Source organism: Narcine bancroftii, chromosome 3 (genome assembly GCF_036971445.1).
Source record: "Narcine bancroftii isolate sNarBan1 chromosome 3, sNarBan1.hap1, whole genome shotgun sequence".
NCBI classification, from domain to species: domain Eukaryota; kingdom Metazoa; phylum Chordata; class Chondrichthyes; order Torpediniformes; family Narcinidae; genus Narcine; species Narcine bancroftii.
Genome location: NC_091471.1, coordinates 169,452,698 through 169,468,733, shown reverse-complemented (window position 1 = coordinate 169,468,733; position 16,036 = coordinate 169,452,698). Strand labels below are relative to the sequence as shown.

Genomic DNA, 16,036 nt, shown 5'->3' with positions numbered 1-16,036 from the left:
AAAATGAAAAGGGAATGAATTTCCAGGCAAAGTAAATTCAACTTCCCAAACAATGTTAGCAAATAAATTATCAAATAAGTCTCAAGAAATCAAATTTTAAACTTTTTCTTGTTCAGATATAAAATTATCCTGCTTAAGAAACCTTAAATATTAGCAGCACAGTCTTTACTTAAAGACCAGAAGGACATTTTATAATTAAAGAAATCTGCAGATTACTTCAAATAGTCACGTTTGTTTGTCCACATAATTCACAAATTAACCGCAATTATTTTACAGAACCATTAAAAAAAACATTTACACAAGTTAAAAGAGTGAAATATCACAACACCTGCCTAATCTTCTTCAAATAGTACAATGTCACGATATATCTGTCCGAGGTCATAGCATCGAATACTCTAACAAACTTATCCTTTCCATACTGCTAACTTTGGACAGAAAGTACTGAAGGCCTGAAGGCCAGCACCTTGTGGTTCAAGAGCAGCTTCTTTTCAACAGTTTTCAGTGTCATCAAATTCCCCTTATCAGGGGCTACTCCAACACCTCTAAAGGACTGTCTGCACTACTGCTAAGTTACATTTATTTTTGCACTAGGATACCTGTGAATCTTTTTCTGTATTTACTGCCTTTTTAGTATCTAGTTTTTTTAAAAGAAAGTACATGTTCAGCTGTAGCAAGAAATATTTTGGTGCATAACATAAATATTGTGCAATGTATATGACAATAAACTCATTATCATTAACACTGAAAGGAAGTGTCTCAGTTGTGGGACTAATCTGATGCTTCTTACATTTCTTTGCAGATTAAGGTCCAAAAAAAGTTGTTTTGAGCAAAATACCTCCAATTCGTTGGCTTCACAGAATTTCTTGATAATATTCAAGAGCGGAGCCAACATAGCAGACTTAGCCACAGATACACCATCAATTCTTTTCAGATTGTCCACAGTTGTTGGCCTGTAGATGAAAAGGAAAATAATTCAAGTAGGCTTTTTAAATATAATGTACATATAATTCACATGGAATCTTAACACAAAGTAGTTTTTATGGCAACAGGAGTGGCATAAAAAAATAAATGCTGATGCACATATCAAGTCAGACAACAGAGGAAAAATTTTAATCAGTACTCTTCCCACATTTCTCAGGTTCATTTCCTCTCTTTTCTCTTTCTCTTACAATGCATCCACTATAAAATTATCCTTGACTTGAAAGACAAAAGATTTAAATTTTCTGTCAAATTTCTCTTTCAAATTGCCATATCAAAATATTATTAAAGTTTTGAATCTAAAAGATCCAAGACAAAAATGCAATTTCTGAAGGTACCATCATAATAAAACAACAATATTAAGATTTGAAGCATTAAATATCACCTGATTTATTTAGTTAACGAGCTAACTGATTATTTGCATGAGCTGAGTCAGACCAATTCTCCAGTGTGAACTCAAATACATTTTAAAAAATACCTTATCTTGGCAAACTCTAGTAATATCTTGTTTGTAGCCAATAAAGCAGGAGGAACATCTTTCTCACTGGCAATATTTTGCCTGGCTGCCAATAATTTGCCATATAATTTGCCCTGTTGACAAAATATATGAATGGAATACGATGAGAAGAAAACAAGCTGCAATTTAACTGTTTTTTTAAATAACTTACTCCAAGAACAAAGAACTCATTATTTCAAAAATGTTTCTAGTGCACAACAATCAATCAAGATCCAAACAACAAATAAAAAGATGAGAAATAAACAGCTAAATCAAACAGAGCATGTGTTTGCATTCAGAACATCCCAAGAATTCACTTGGCAAACAAAATATGAAAATGAAATTTTAAGGCAAAATATATTTTGGTAATATCAGGCTGTACTTAGCTGAACTTGGATGGAGTGGATGTGCGTGAGAGATGGTGCTATAATTGAAGTAGAAATTTATAAATTTTGCAACTCCAACTCAAAACAAAATAGGAGACAGAAGGAATTAAGGTAAACAGACAATTGGAGACTAGTCAAGTAGCTTGACCTGCTGAGTTCCTCTAGCAGTGTGTTTAGCTTCAGATTCCAGCATATGCAGTTGTCTGTGTGTCTACAGGAGCTTCTTTCAGCAAAATTGATAATTTAACTGTCTTACTCCATATGGGCTAAGAAATAAATATGGGCAAGAACACTGAACTGGACCTGAACCTTAAGCTTGGGGTATTGTCTTGGGTAAACTTGTACCTCTCACTTTGTTCATTTTAGATTGGTCACAGTGATCAAGCTACCGAAAGAAAATACACACACACACCGAGAGCAGTTCAGTTTATACAAGTCTTTATTACTAAATCTAAAGCTGAATTCACACTACAATATGTAAGTCCTTCCCAATTATACTTATCAATGCCTGGACTGGTCCCAACTGCCAAAGCGAGGCAACTGCACACTTGTAGTAGGTTGTCTGGGCGCCAGTAGCAGCTTCTCCACCTCCCCAGATCGGGACGTCGGTTTGGAATCTTGAAGTTCTTCTTCTTGCTGAGAGATGTTGCCACCTCTTGGAGAGTCTCAAACTTCAGCAGTGGGACCATGGCTTATATTACCTAAAAGTTGGTTTGCCAGAAGGTATGGAAGGACAAGATCCTCTTTGTTTTTTTAAAGACTGGATCCCACAAGTACTAGGGCAAGAATTTTTTTCTGGAGGCTTGGTATTGGAAAGAGCTCAAAGAGCATTAAGAAGAACACCTTTAACTGGTCAACCACCGAGACCTGTAATAATTCGATGTTTGAATTATTTGGACAGAGAAGCAATAGTTCGACTGGCAGTGCAAAATGCGAGACAACGACAAACTCCGTTATTGATTCAGAATAGCAGAGTTTTTTTTTATCCTGATTTGAGTCAAGAGGTCATTCAACGTCGATGTCGATTTAATCCAGTTAAAGAAGTTTTGTGGCGTAAAGGTTATAAGTCTACTTTTCGCTATCCGGCAGTGTTGAAGGTGTTTAAAGGAGACTATCAATCTCCGTTTTTTTGAGAATGATCGTGAAGCAATGATTTTTCCTGAGTCATTGCCAGATATAAGAGGACAAAGACGTAGTCCACCATTGTCTCCTAAAGAAAAATCTGGTTGTTCTGGAAACGGAAGAAATGGCAGAAATGGGAAAAATGGGAATGGAAAGAGTCAAACTTCTTTTGAAATGGGATCTCCGAGTTTGGAATCTCTTGGATGAATAGAAGAATTTTCTTATTCTTATTTTACTATTTATGTTATTATGATATTTTGATGTTATTCTTTGTTTGGCTGGGGAGGGAGAGATTTGCTCTAAGTTCTATTAGTCATCAGCCACTGGTGGGTGATCCACACCCAAATTTTGTTTAGGGATTACTACTTTTTAGTAGTATTTTTTGGGGGTGGGGCGGTAATTTTTTTTTAATTATTTTTTTTTAATTTTCTTTTTATCTAGCTTTTAATTTGTGATTTTTTTTCTCCTATTGGAGGGCTTATATATGTTGATTTGAGTTTTCATATAAAGATATTATTGGTCTTTAGTAATATTAGTAGATATGTCAAAGTTGAGGTTTGCTACTTTTAATGTTCGAGGTTTAAACAGTCAGATTAAGCGTAAGCGAGTCTTCGTGTATATTAAGAAAATGAAAATTGATGTTGCTTTTTTACAAGAAACACATTTGAATGTCAAAGAAAGTATGAAATTGAAGAGGGACTGGGTAGGGCATGTATATTCTTCTTCATTTAATTCCAGGGCTAAAGGTGAAGCAATTTTGATACATAAAAAAATTATCTTTTGAATTACAATCAATGGAGGAAAAGGCAGGATGTATTCTTAAATTGAATTCTAAGATTTTTAGTAAATTTTGGACTTTACTTAATATTTATGCCCCAAATGTAGATGATGAAATATTTATTTCAGATGCAGAAAATTCTTCTGAGAAAATTCAAGTGGCCTATCGTTGGAGGTTTAATACAATGTTATTTAAAAATACGGCATTTATCGATTTTTTGAAAAAACAAATTAATTTTTTTTTAAAGAAAATTCTAATTCTGATCAAAGTTTGTATTATGGAATGCTATGAAAGCTTATTTGAGAGGACAAATAATTAGTTATACTTCTAAAATAAAAAAAAATCGATTAAATCAGAGTCTTGAATTAGAGAAACAGATTGATGAGTTAGAAAAGGAATTTCAGAAAGATGCTACAGAAGATCAGAAAATAGAATTATCTAGATTGAAATTGGAATATAATACTTTGCAATCTTATCAATTTGAATGTATGATTAATAGGACTAAACAACAGTATTATGAATGGGGAGAGAAAGCACATCAGGTATTGGCATGGCAATTATAGAAAGAACAGGTTTTGAGGACTATTAATGCTGTTAGATGGAATTCTCACATCTTATAAACCTCGTGAGATTAATTATGAATTTTGTTCATTTTATAAAAAGTTATATACATCTGAAGGAAAAGAAGAAAATGGAACGATTGATCTTTTTTTTTTTAAATCACAGTTGAATTTACCGACATTAGAGGATGCAGATATACAGGAGTTGGAAGAACCATTTACTGATTCGGAAATTAAAATGGCTATGATGGAAATGCCGAACGGTAAATCACCTGGTGACAATGGATTTTCGGTTGAATTTTATAAAATTTTTTTATGATGATTTTTCCACAGTGTTTGGAGATGTATTATGTCAAGTTGGAGAACACTATGAATTACCTGAGTCCTGTTCTAGTGCTTTAATTACAGTAATTCCTAAAAAAGATAGACATCCTTTGAAAGTATCTTCATATAGACCAATTTCGTTGTTAGATGTAGATTATAAAATAGTAGCTAAAATTTTAGCAAATAGATTGGCTAAGCTTTACCCAAGTTGATTCATATGGATCAGACAGGTTTCATAAAGAATAGATATGCCTCAGATAATATTTTGCGTTTGATTAATAGATTTCGACAATCTTTAGATCACCCGATGGTGATATCTTTAGATGCAGAAAAAGCATTTGATAGAGTTGAGTGGAATTTTTTGTTTCAAGTTCTGGAGAAATTTAAGTTTGGTCCAATCTTTATTGGTTGGATTAAGGCTTTATATAGTAAACCGGTAGCTAGAGTATTGACGAATGGCTTGATTTAGGAACCATTTAAATTGACTCGATCAACTCGTCAAGGTTGTCCTTTATCAACAGCTTTGTTTGCGTTAGTGATCGAACCTTTAGCACAGCTGATAGACAAAATACACAGATACAAGGTATGAAAGTTTTAGATGAGGAATATAAAATTAATTTATTTGCCGATGATGTATTGGTGTATTTAACAAATCCAGCTCAATCACTTTTGCACTTGAAGGAGTGTCTGATACAATATGGATGTCTTTCTGGATATAAAGTTATTTGGGGAAAAAAAGTGAAATATTACCAGTAAGTGAAGATTATTCAGTTTATAAGAATATTATTAATTTGAAATGGACTGATCAAATTAAGTATTTGGGTATAATTTTGAATGTTAATTATCAATCTTTATGTAAATTAAATTATGTTCCATTAATTAAAAAAATTAAAACTGATTTGATTAAATGGAAAGATTTACCTATTAATTTATTGAGTAGGATAAATACAATTAAGATGAATATTTTTCCACGTATGCAATATTTGTTTCAATCTATTCCGTATTTACTTGATAATTTTTTTTCGAGATTTGAATAAAATGGTTAAGGAGTTTTTATGGAGAGGTAAATTTTCAAGAGTAGCCTTGAATAAATTAACTCGGAAATATGAGTTAGGGGGATTACGTTTACCACATTTTCAAAATTATTATGAAGCAGCCCAACTTAAATTGATGGATTTGGAACATAATATAAAGCTAGTTTGTTAACTGATCACACACCCTTGTTATTAGCAATAGAACTGGAGGACATCCCACCAAGAACATATAGATAGAGATTAAACTCCATGCTACTTAAAAGACAGGATTTTAGAGAATTTATTGAGCGCCAAATTAAAATGTACTTTGAAATAAATACGGAATCAGTGAAAGACAAATTTATATTATGGGATGCAATTAAAACCTTCATCAGAGGGCAGATAATAAGTTATGTAACTAAGATGAAAAAGGACTACAATTGAGAAATAGAACAGCTGGAAAGGGAAATAATAAGTACAGAAAAAGAACTAGCAACAAGGGAAGATACAACAAAAAGAAGAGAATTGGCGGACAAAAAAATAAAATACGAAACATTACAAACGTATAAAGTGGAGAAGAACAATGAAAATAAAGCAGAAGTATTACGAGCTAGGAGAAAAAACACACAAAATATTAGCCTGGCAACTTCAAACAGAACAAGCTAAAAGAACTGTGTTGGCATCAAGGAAAAAGGAGAAACAAATTACATATAACCCAACATAGATCAATGAAAACTTTAAGGAATTCCATGAACAATTATACCGAATTGAGAACGAAGGGAAAGAAGACAAAATAGATGAGTTTTTAGCTAAAATTGAACTACTGAAATTACAAGAGAAGCAAAACAAATTGATAAAACCATTTGAAAGAGAGGAAATATAAGATATATTAAAAAAGCTACCGAACAATAAAATGCCTGAGGAAGACGGACTCAATAGAATTCTATAAAGCATTTAAAGAGTTACTAATTCCTCCTCTCCTGGAAGTAATGAACCAGATTGAAGAAACAAAACTTGCCAGATTCATGTAAAATAGCAATAATTACAGTAATACCAAAGACAGGGAAAGATCCATTAACACCAGCATCATATAGACCAATATCCCTACTTAACTCATTATAAAATAATAGCAAAACTATTAGTAAACAGATTGGCCGACTATGTACCAAAAATAGTAAAATTAGATCAAGCTGGATTTATTAAGATGAACAGACAATGTTTGTAAGATCATTAACTTAATCCATGCAGTACAAGGAAATAAAATGCCAACAGTGGTTGTTGCTTTAGATTCAGGGAAAGCCTTGAACAGGGTAGAATGGAATTATTTATTCAAAGTATTACAGAAGTTCAACCTACCAGAGAAATATATTAATTGTATTAAAGCATTATATAACGGTCCAATGGCAAAGGTGACAGTAAATGGATATATATCGAACCAATTTAAATTAAGCAGGTCAACTAGGCAGGGATGTCCACTATCTCCCTCACTGTTTGCTTTAGCAATAGAACCACTGGCAGAACTGATAAGAACAGAAAATAAAATAAAAGGGATAAAAATAAAAGAGAGGGAATACAAAATCAGTCTATTTGCAGATGACATCATAGTATACTTAACAGAACCAGAATTATCAATAAAAGAATTACATAAGAAATTGAAGGAATATGGAGAAATATCGGGGTACAAGATCAACACAAATAAAAGTGAAGTGATGCCATTGAATAATGCGGATTTCACAAAGTTTAAAAAAGAATCACCATTTAAATGGTAAACACAAGCAATCTGATACCTAAGTATTGGACTAGATAATAATCTAGGCCATCTATACAAATTAAAATATCAGCCATTAATGAAGAAACTACAAGATGACTTAGAACATTGGAAAGATTTACCACTAACACTGATAGGAAGGGTAAGTTTCATTAAAATTAATATCTTCCTAAGGATACAAAACCTATTTCAATCGTTACCAATTCCCTTAACAGAGAAATTCTTCAATGAGGTAAAAAAAATAATAAGGAAATTCTTATGGAAAGTGGGGGGGGAAACAGAGGATAGCGCTAGATAAATTAACAGAATGGTACAAGCAAGGTGGTTTGCAGCTACCAAACTTTAAGAATTATTATAGAGCAGCACAATTAAGATATCTATCAGATTTTTATCAAACAAGGGAGAAACCAGATTGGACCAGGATAGAGCTTGATAAAATAGGGGAGAAGGTACCAGAACATGTACTTTATAAGTAGGATGAAAAACTGGTGCAATATAGAAGTTCACCAGTACAGCACCATCTGCTCAACATTTGGAAGAAGATTCATGTAGAAAAGAAAAAAAAACAAATTACCAACTACCAAAATTACTATTGTTGCAAAATCAACTAATCCCTTTCACAACAGATAACCTTTCCTTTAGAGAATGGGAGAGAAAAGGGATTAAAAGAACAGAAAATTGTTTTTTGGGAAATAATTTATCATTTGAACAAATGAAGTACAAATATGGAATAACTCACGGTACAATGTTTGCATACCACCAACTGAAAACCTACTTAAAGGACAAATTGGGAAGCAGGCTGAGGTTACCAGAAGGAAGCAGCTTTGAATATGTCATTCCAGACACAATGATAATTAAAAGATTTATAACAAACATGTACATCAAGCTGCAAGAGAAAGAAAATGATGAAATAAGCTGTAAACCCAAACAAAAGTGGGAACAAGATCTAAACATAAAGATAAAAAATGAAATATGGGAAAAGCTATTCTCCGGAACTATGAGAAATACAATAAACACAAGGTTACGCATGATACAATATAATTGGTTACACAGGCTATATATCGCCCATGTTTTCGCTGCAAGAAGGAAACGGGAACAACAGTACATGCAATTTGGGCATGTGAGAAAGTGGAAAGTTTGGGAAGATCTAAATCAGGTATTAAATAAAATCACAAAAAGCAACATACCAAAAAATCCAGAGATCTTTCTTCTAAGTAATATAAGAAGTAAAGAATTAGGCCTCGAACTGGATGAAGCGCAAAAAAAGATTTATTATGATCGCCTTAGCTGTAGCAAAAAAATGTATAATGTCAACTTGGAAATCAGAAGAGAGCTTGAGAGTACAGCAATGGTACATAGAAATGAATAAATGTATTCCATTTGAAAAAAATAACATAATTTTAAAAATAAAGTCACATTATTTGAACAAATTTGGGAACTGTACAACAGAGATGGCCTACCGCGAACCTCCACCCACTAAAATGATAGAATGAGACGACGAAATGAACTGACCCAGTGTGTAACAGTAGATGACACAATTTTCTTGTTTATTTTCATTGTGTGATGACATTGTTTAATGGGTTTATTGTATTGTGTATGTTGAACGTTTAATGGGTTTGGAGGGGGGTGGGAAAGAGGGAGGGGGGAAAAAGGGGAGAAAATGACACTGTGTATATTCAAGAGAGAAATGTTAGTGTGTATTTTGATTAATATGGTTCATAGTGTGAAAAATATATTTTTTTTTTTAAAAACATGAAGGCTCCAGGACAGATCCTCAGAGATGTTGACACCCAGGAATTTGAAGTTCTTACTGTCTCCACTACTGAGCCATCGATGAGGACTGAATTGTGTTCCCCTGACTTCCTCCTGAAGTCCACAATCATCTCCTTGGTTTTGCTAACGCTGAGTGCAAGGTTGTTGGTCTGACACCACTCAACAAGCTGATCTATCTCCTTCCTGTACGCTTCCTCATTGCCATTTATGATTCTGCTGACAACTGTGGTGTCATCAGCAAATTTGTAGATAGCATTGAAATTGTGCCTGTCACAATGTCATAGGTGTATAATGAGTAGAGTAGTTCACGGACAAGTTTCTCTTGTGTCTTGGTGTGAGCTTGCAGGCGCCTCAGATTGAAGAGACTGCCATCCGTGCGGTACCGGATGTAAACAGCGTCTTCATTGTTGGGGTCTTTCATGGCTTGGTTCAGCATCATGCTGAAGAAGATTGAAAAGAGGGTTGGTGCGAGAACACAGCCTTGCTTCACGCCATTGTTAATGGAGAAGGGTTCAGAGAGCTCATTGCTGTATCTGACCCGACCTTGTTGGTTTTCGTGCAGTTGGATAATCATGTTGAGGAAATTTGGGGGACATCCGATGCGCTCTAGTATTTGCCAAAGCCCTTTCCTGCTCACGGTGTCGAAGGCTTTGGTGAGGTCAACAAAGGTGATGTAGAGTCCTTTGTTTTGTTCTCTACACTTTTCTTGGAGCTGTCTGAGGGCAAAGACCATGTCAGTGGTTCCTCTGTTAGCGCGAAAGCCGCACTGTGATTCTGGGAGAATATTCTCAGCGACACTAGGTATTATTCTATTTAGTAGAATCCTAGCGAAGATTTTGCCTGCAATGGAGAGCAACGTGATTCCCCTGTAGTTTGAGCAGTCTGATTTCTCGCCTTTGCTTTTGTACAGGGTGATGATGGTGGCATCACGAAGATCCTGAGGCAGTTTACCTTGGTCCCAACAAAGCTTGAAAAACTCATGCAGTTTGGCATGCAGAGTTTTGCCGCTTTAGTTGCCCATTCAGAGCCAGCTCTTCAGCGCTTGACGTCCTGCTTTGCGGAAACTGCCAAAATGTTTGGCCTGGAAGTCAGCCTGAAGAAAACTGAGGTCCTCCATCAGCCAGCTCCCCACCATGACTACCAGCCCCCCCACATCTCCATCGGGCACACAAAACTCAAAACGGTCAACCAGTTTACCTATCTCGGCTGCACCATTTCATCAGATGCAAGGATCGACAATGAGATAGACAACAGACTCGCCAAGGCAAATAGCGCCTTTGGAAGACTACACAAAAGAGTCTGGAAAAACAACCAACTGAAAAACCTCACAAAGATAAGCGTATACAGAGCCGTTGTCATACCCACACTCCTGTTCGGCTCCGAATCATGGGTCCTCTACCGGCACCACCTACGGCTCCTAGAACGCTTCCACCAGCGTTGTCTCCGCTCCATCCTCAACATCCATTGGAGCGCTCACACCCCTAACGTCGAGGTACTCGAGATGGCAGAGGTCGACAGCATCGAGTCCACGCTGCTGAAGATCCAGCTGCGCTGGATGGGTCACGTCTCCAGAATGGAGGACCATCGCCTTCCCAAGATCGTATTATATGGCGAGCTCTCCACTGGCCACCGTGACAGAGGTGCACCAAAGAAAAGGTACAAGGACTGCCTAAAGAAATCTCTTGGTGCCTGCCACATTGACCACCGCCAGTGGGCTGATAACGCCTCAAACCGTGCATCTTGGCGCCTCACAGTTTGGCGGGCAGCAGCCTCCTTTGAAGAAGACCGCAGAGCCCACCTCACTGACAAAAGGCAAAGGAGGAAAAACCCAACACCCAACCCACCAATTTTCCCTTGCAACCGCTGCAATCGTGTCTGCCTGTCCCGCATCGGACTGGTCAGCCACAAACGAGCCTGCAGCTGACGTGGACTTTTTACCCCCTCCATAAATCTTCGTCCGCGAAGCCAAGCCAAAGAAAAATAATGAGTAGAGCAGTGGGCAGTTTATAGTGTGTGATCAGGTCGAGAATAGGTTTACCGTTGTCAAGAGTCCAACCAAAGTCCAAGGGGAGTGTCTATATCATCACTTAAGTGAACTAGTGATTGAGCACTAGTGATTTGTTTCCCATGTTGTAATAAAAGTTACGTGTGATTGTTACACTTGTGTCCAGACTTGTTTCTTTGTGAACCCACCGAACCTGGTACTCTTCCCAACACAACATTCCTTTTCTCAAGTACACCATTCATCAAAATATATTAAGCAAAGTAAAAGCTTGCTGTACCCTGCAATGGGAATAATACAGCAAATCATTTAGCTCATTATGCCTCTTGTCAAGTTACAGGCTTATTGTGGTGGAAGAGGAGATAAAAGTGGTTGAAACATAGAACAATCACAGGAAATGAATTACAGGTCAGAATCTGTGCAAGAGGTTCAGCAATTATATGTGGAAGAGATACCAGAGTAAAAGTAAATGCTTAACTCACTGGCAATTAGATCAGGTGTTAACAGGTTGAATAAAAGATTTATAAGGATGAATTTCTAGATAAAACCTAAAAGGAGAAGAAATTCATCAAATGTTACAACACAATGGCTTTTGTTTCCTTTATTATCTATGTGAAAGTTTACAATAGTTTGTAAGATGAAGGCTAAAATTTTTGCTCATCATGTGAGCCCTTAAGAAAGTAGTGGTGAGCAACCTCCTTGAGCCACGACAGCTTCAGATAGTGAAACTCCATCAAATGGAAGACTGGTAATACATTTCCAAAGGATGGTGAGAAAATTAGAGGGAACATGCAGGTGGCAACGTTCTTACACACCTGCTGTCCTTATCCTTGGTGGCAAGAGGTTTTGGTGATCTGTTGAAATGTCCTGCACAAACTGCAGCCACTGTTTATCATTAGAAGAGAGAATGAAGTTTGGGTAAGTGGGCTACCTATCAGCTTTCAGCTGCAGAGATTGATCCAATCCATTGCATGGGAGATTGCTTAGCTCTGCTTATTACCTACTGAAACATCATTATGGGGGCAAAATTCGAGCAAAATAACAAACGATAGTGCAACAATGCTTACCTGCCACTCCAGTTCCCTGGGTGATAGGGCTGGTTCAGAGGGAACGGTTTTTACTGGAGATCTAGATGGAACCAAGAAATTACTGTGTAGAATAAAATGTTAATATTTCAATTCACAATTTCAAATTTAAAAATCCTGCAATGTTTATGTGCATGGATCCAAATATTATGCTTTTTAAACATCTCAGAAGGTCTGAAAATCGATGTGGTGGCAAACAGAACTGCTCAATGCTTTTAATTAGAAGGCAGAGTAATGTCGCAGACAGCTAAAACAGAAAGGTTACAGTCTTTGAAATTAATACAAAATTAAAGTAGTCAGAGAGGAAGGGACCATGAGAGGGTGGGGGGTGGGGGGTGAATAAGGGCAAAAGTTGTTTAAAGGTGGGGGGGGAAATCAGCAAAGTATCGCAGGAAATTTGCAATGAATTAGCAGGTGGATGGAGGCTTTCGAGGAGTCATTTCTCCATAGTGATTGTTACATGTATATATGAACTTACTGGAAAACAGGAGCCCTCTCTTGGTGACATAGTTAGAAAGTTTGTGGATGACACCAAAAGGTGGTATAATGGAAATTGAAGAAGATTACCTAAGATTACACAGGGTCTATATAAACAAGGAAAGTGAGGCCTAATGGCCTGTTTCCGTGCTGTAATTGTTATGAGGCAAGTAGTGACAGATGGAATTTAAGTGTTGTATTTTGGAAAGTTAATTCAGGACAGAACAGTCACATTAAATGCAGGGCCCTGGAGAGTGTAATAAAGCAGCGACATCTTGAGATACAAGTATATAGTTCCCTGAAAGTGGGAATGACTGGTGGATTGTATGGTGAAGTCGGCATTTGGCAAACCTGTCTTCGTAAATTTGCAATTGGAAGCAGCTGCAATGTTACAAATGTACAAGCTGTTTGTGAGACCACACATGGAGTATAATAAGCAACTTAGATCGCCAGAATATTATTAAGCAGGAGAGAATTCAGAAAAGATTCAGAAGAATGTTGCCAGGACTGCATAGATTGAGTTACAAGGAGAGATTGGATAGATGACAGCTGTTTTTCCTTAGATGGAGGGGTGATCTGAAAGTATAGTTAAGATGAATAATCACAGTATTTTTCCTGGGGTACAGGAGTCTCAAACTCAGGGGCAGAGGCTCAAGATGAGAGGGGAAAGATTTAAAATGGAGCTGAGAGGCATTTTTTAAATACAAGGCCAACTTTTGTTGAGCAATGTCTGCGAGGTTACAAATCCTATAATTTGTCAGTTTAGTTAAAGAGAATTCTCAATGCAGCTTTCAGATGACAATTAATTGGACTTTCTACCAATAACATCATCTATTCATCTCAGCCTGCTACCTATATAACAAGTGGCCAGTCAACAGCTTCATTAGATGACTTTGAGAGCAGAAATTGTCAATTCAGTGTTAGCATTATTGCTGATTCTGGTGCACACCTTAAAAAAAACCTGATGTCTATATCTAGGAATTTTGTAACTCTAAAGGTTATTATTCTTTGATAGATTTCCTGAATATTTGAACGAATGCAAACATGTTTACCCTTTAATTGCAGATCTGACAAACGGCTTTTCATTTTCTTTTCTTTTCTCTCTTGCGAACTGGTCAAGGAGAAACAGATTCTAAAAAATGTAAAAGAGCAGAACAAAAAAGTGTACATCAAGACAGACAATATTCTTATCAGTCAGTCATCTGTTACCTAAAAGACAAAAGTGAAACAGGATGGGCTGAGAAGATCCAAGCTGAATGATGAAAGTTATCCTTCAGTTAAATGAGGTATGCATATGTTTAAAAAAAAATTGATGACTTTCTCATCCTGAAAATTATCTTTTCCCAACTCTGTGAAACTCTAGAGTCTGCAGATGCTGTGATTGCAGTAAAAACACAAATAAATCAGACAGGAACCTGAAAGAAAAGGGGGAGGAGCCCAAGCCCACAGACAAAGGGTGTAACTTAAAACGGGGGAGGGGGGGCCAGAGAGACACCAGGCCCTTTCATGCAGTGAAAAAGCCTGAATGGAAAGGCAGAAATTCTACACCCTTACAATGGGAGACTTACCTCTGGACCTTTATATTTTGAACTCCCACCAAAACATCAAACATCTTGACCTCCACTCCCCTCACTTATTCTGATCTCACTCCCTCGGAACACCTTGTCCTCCACACCAATCTCAACCTCTCTATCAAAACTGCACTGTTGTAGTCTGGTGCACTGACCTCTATCTGCATGAAGCCAGCCATCAACTCTCAAGACATCTCCTCTTACCCCTTTAACAGGACCCTACCAAAACTCATCAAATTATTGCTTCACACACTATCTCTGAATTCATCATTTCCAGTCATCTCCCTTCTGTAGCCTCCAAACTATTGGTTTCACATCCTACCCAAGATCCACAAACCCAATTGTCCCACCAGACCCACAGTTTCCATGTTCATATTCCTTCTGGGCACCCTCAACCAGATGACATTAACATCAACTTCTCTAGTTTTCATTATTTCTTCCACCCCACCCCCACCTCTCAATTTTCCCTATTCTTACTTCTCCCTTCCTCTAGCGCTCTCTCTCCCTCTATCTCCTCTCCTCCAGATCTGCATTCATAGAGCCAACCTCTCCCCTGTACAATTCTCACCTTCTGTCCTCCTATCCATGTCCAATTATCATCATTTGTTTATTGGCATGTGCTCCTCCCCCTGCCCTTTCTTTCCTTCTCCCTCAGCCTTTTTATTCAGGCACATGCCTGCTGTTGCTCATATTTTGAAGAAGGGCTCAAGCCCAAAACATTGGCTCGATATATTTATCTCCTATGGACACTGAAGACCTGTTGCGTTCCTCCAGCATTTTTGTCTTCATACTTTTCCCAGCTCTGATTAACATTTTTCAACTTCTGAACTAGTTCCTGTTGCAGTGCATGCTGTAAAGGCACAATTCTTCTCTCATTCTGCTGTAGCACAATAGGAAGTTATTTACGTGGTACAGTATCCTCAACATTCATTGGAGCGCCTTCATCCCTAACATCGAAGTACTCGAGATGGCAGAGGCCGACAGCATCGAGCCCACGCTGCTGAAGATCCAGCTGCGCTGGGTGGGTCACGTCTCCAGAATGGAGGACCATCGCCTTCCCAAGATCGTGTTATATGGCGAGCTCTCCACTGGCCACCGTGACAGAGGTGCACCAAAGAAGAGGTACAAGGACTGCCTAAAGAAATCTCTTGGTGCCTGCCACATTGAACACCGCCAGTGGGCTGATATCACCTCAAACCGTGCATCTTGGCGCCTCACAGTTTGGCGGGCAGCAACCTCCTTTGAAGAAGACCGCAGAGCCCACCTCACTGACAAAAGACAAAGGAGGAAAAACCCAACACCCAACCCCAACCCACCAATTTTCCCCTGCAACCGCTGCAACCGTGTCTGCCTGTCCCACATCGGACTTGTCAGCCACAAACGAGCCTGCAGCTGACGTGGACATTTACCCCCTCCATAAATCTTCGTCCGTGAAGCCAAGCCAAAGAAAAGACAGTGTCTTACAATTCCAAGTAAAGCAGAAGTGGCAATCACTGAGAGTAAACTGGGGTAAAAGAAATACTTTCATGACCTCTGGTAAGGGGTGAAAGAGGAATGCTTGTATTAACTTGGGAATAAGTTGATAGAGCAAAATTGGTATCTGCTAATTGGCAATAGGGAGGGAAGTGGAGAAGGCAGATTGCATGAAATACACATAGGTCCAATATCCACTAAGGATAAACCTTAAAATTAAGAAAAAGGTA

The 16,036-nt window shown here is 37.5% G+C and overlaps 1 protein-coding gene across 1 annotated transcript in view; it reads right to left on the bottom strand.

Annotated features, from left to right (window-relative positions):
• The window catches only part of wrn (WRN RecQ like helicase), a 286,387-nt gene that overhangs the window by 39,367 nt on the left and 230,984 nt on the right, over window positions 1-16,036 (bottom strand). The window contains exons 47-50 of the mRNA XM_069925810.1: window positions 13,815-13,894; window positions 12,268-12,328; window positions 1,457-1,569; window positions 836-950 (exon numbers count right to left, since the gene is read on the bottom strand). Of these exons, the coding sequence (XP_069781911.1) occupies window positions 836-950; window positions 1,457-1,569; window positions 12,268-12,328; window positions 13,815-13,894 (369 nt within the window). The remainder of the gene's footprint in view (window positions 1-835; window positions 951-1,456; window positions 1,570-12,267; window positions 12,329-13,814; window positions 13,895-16,036) is intronic.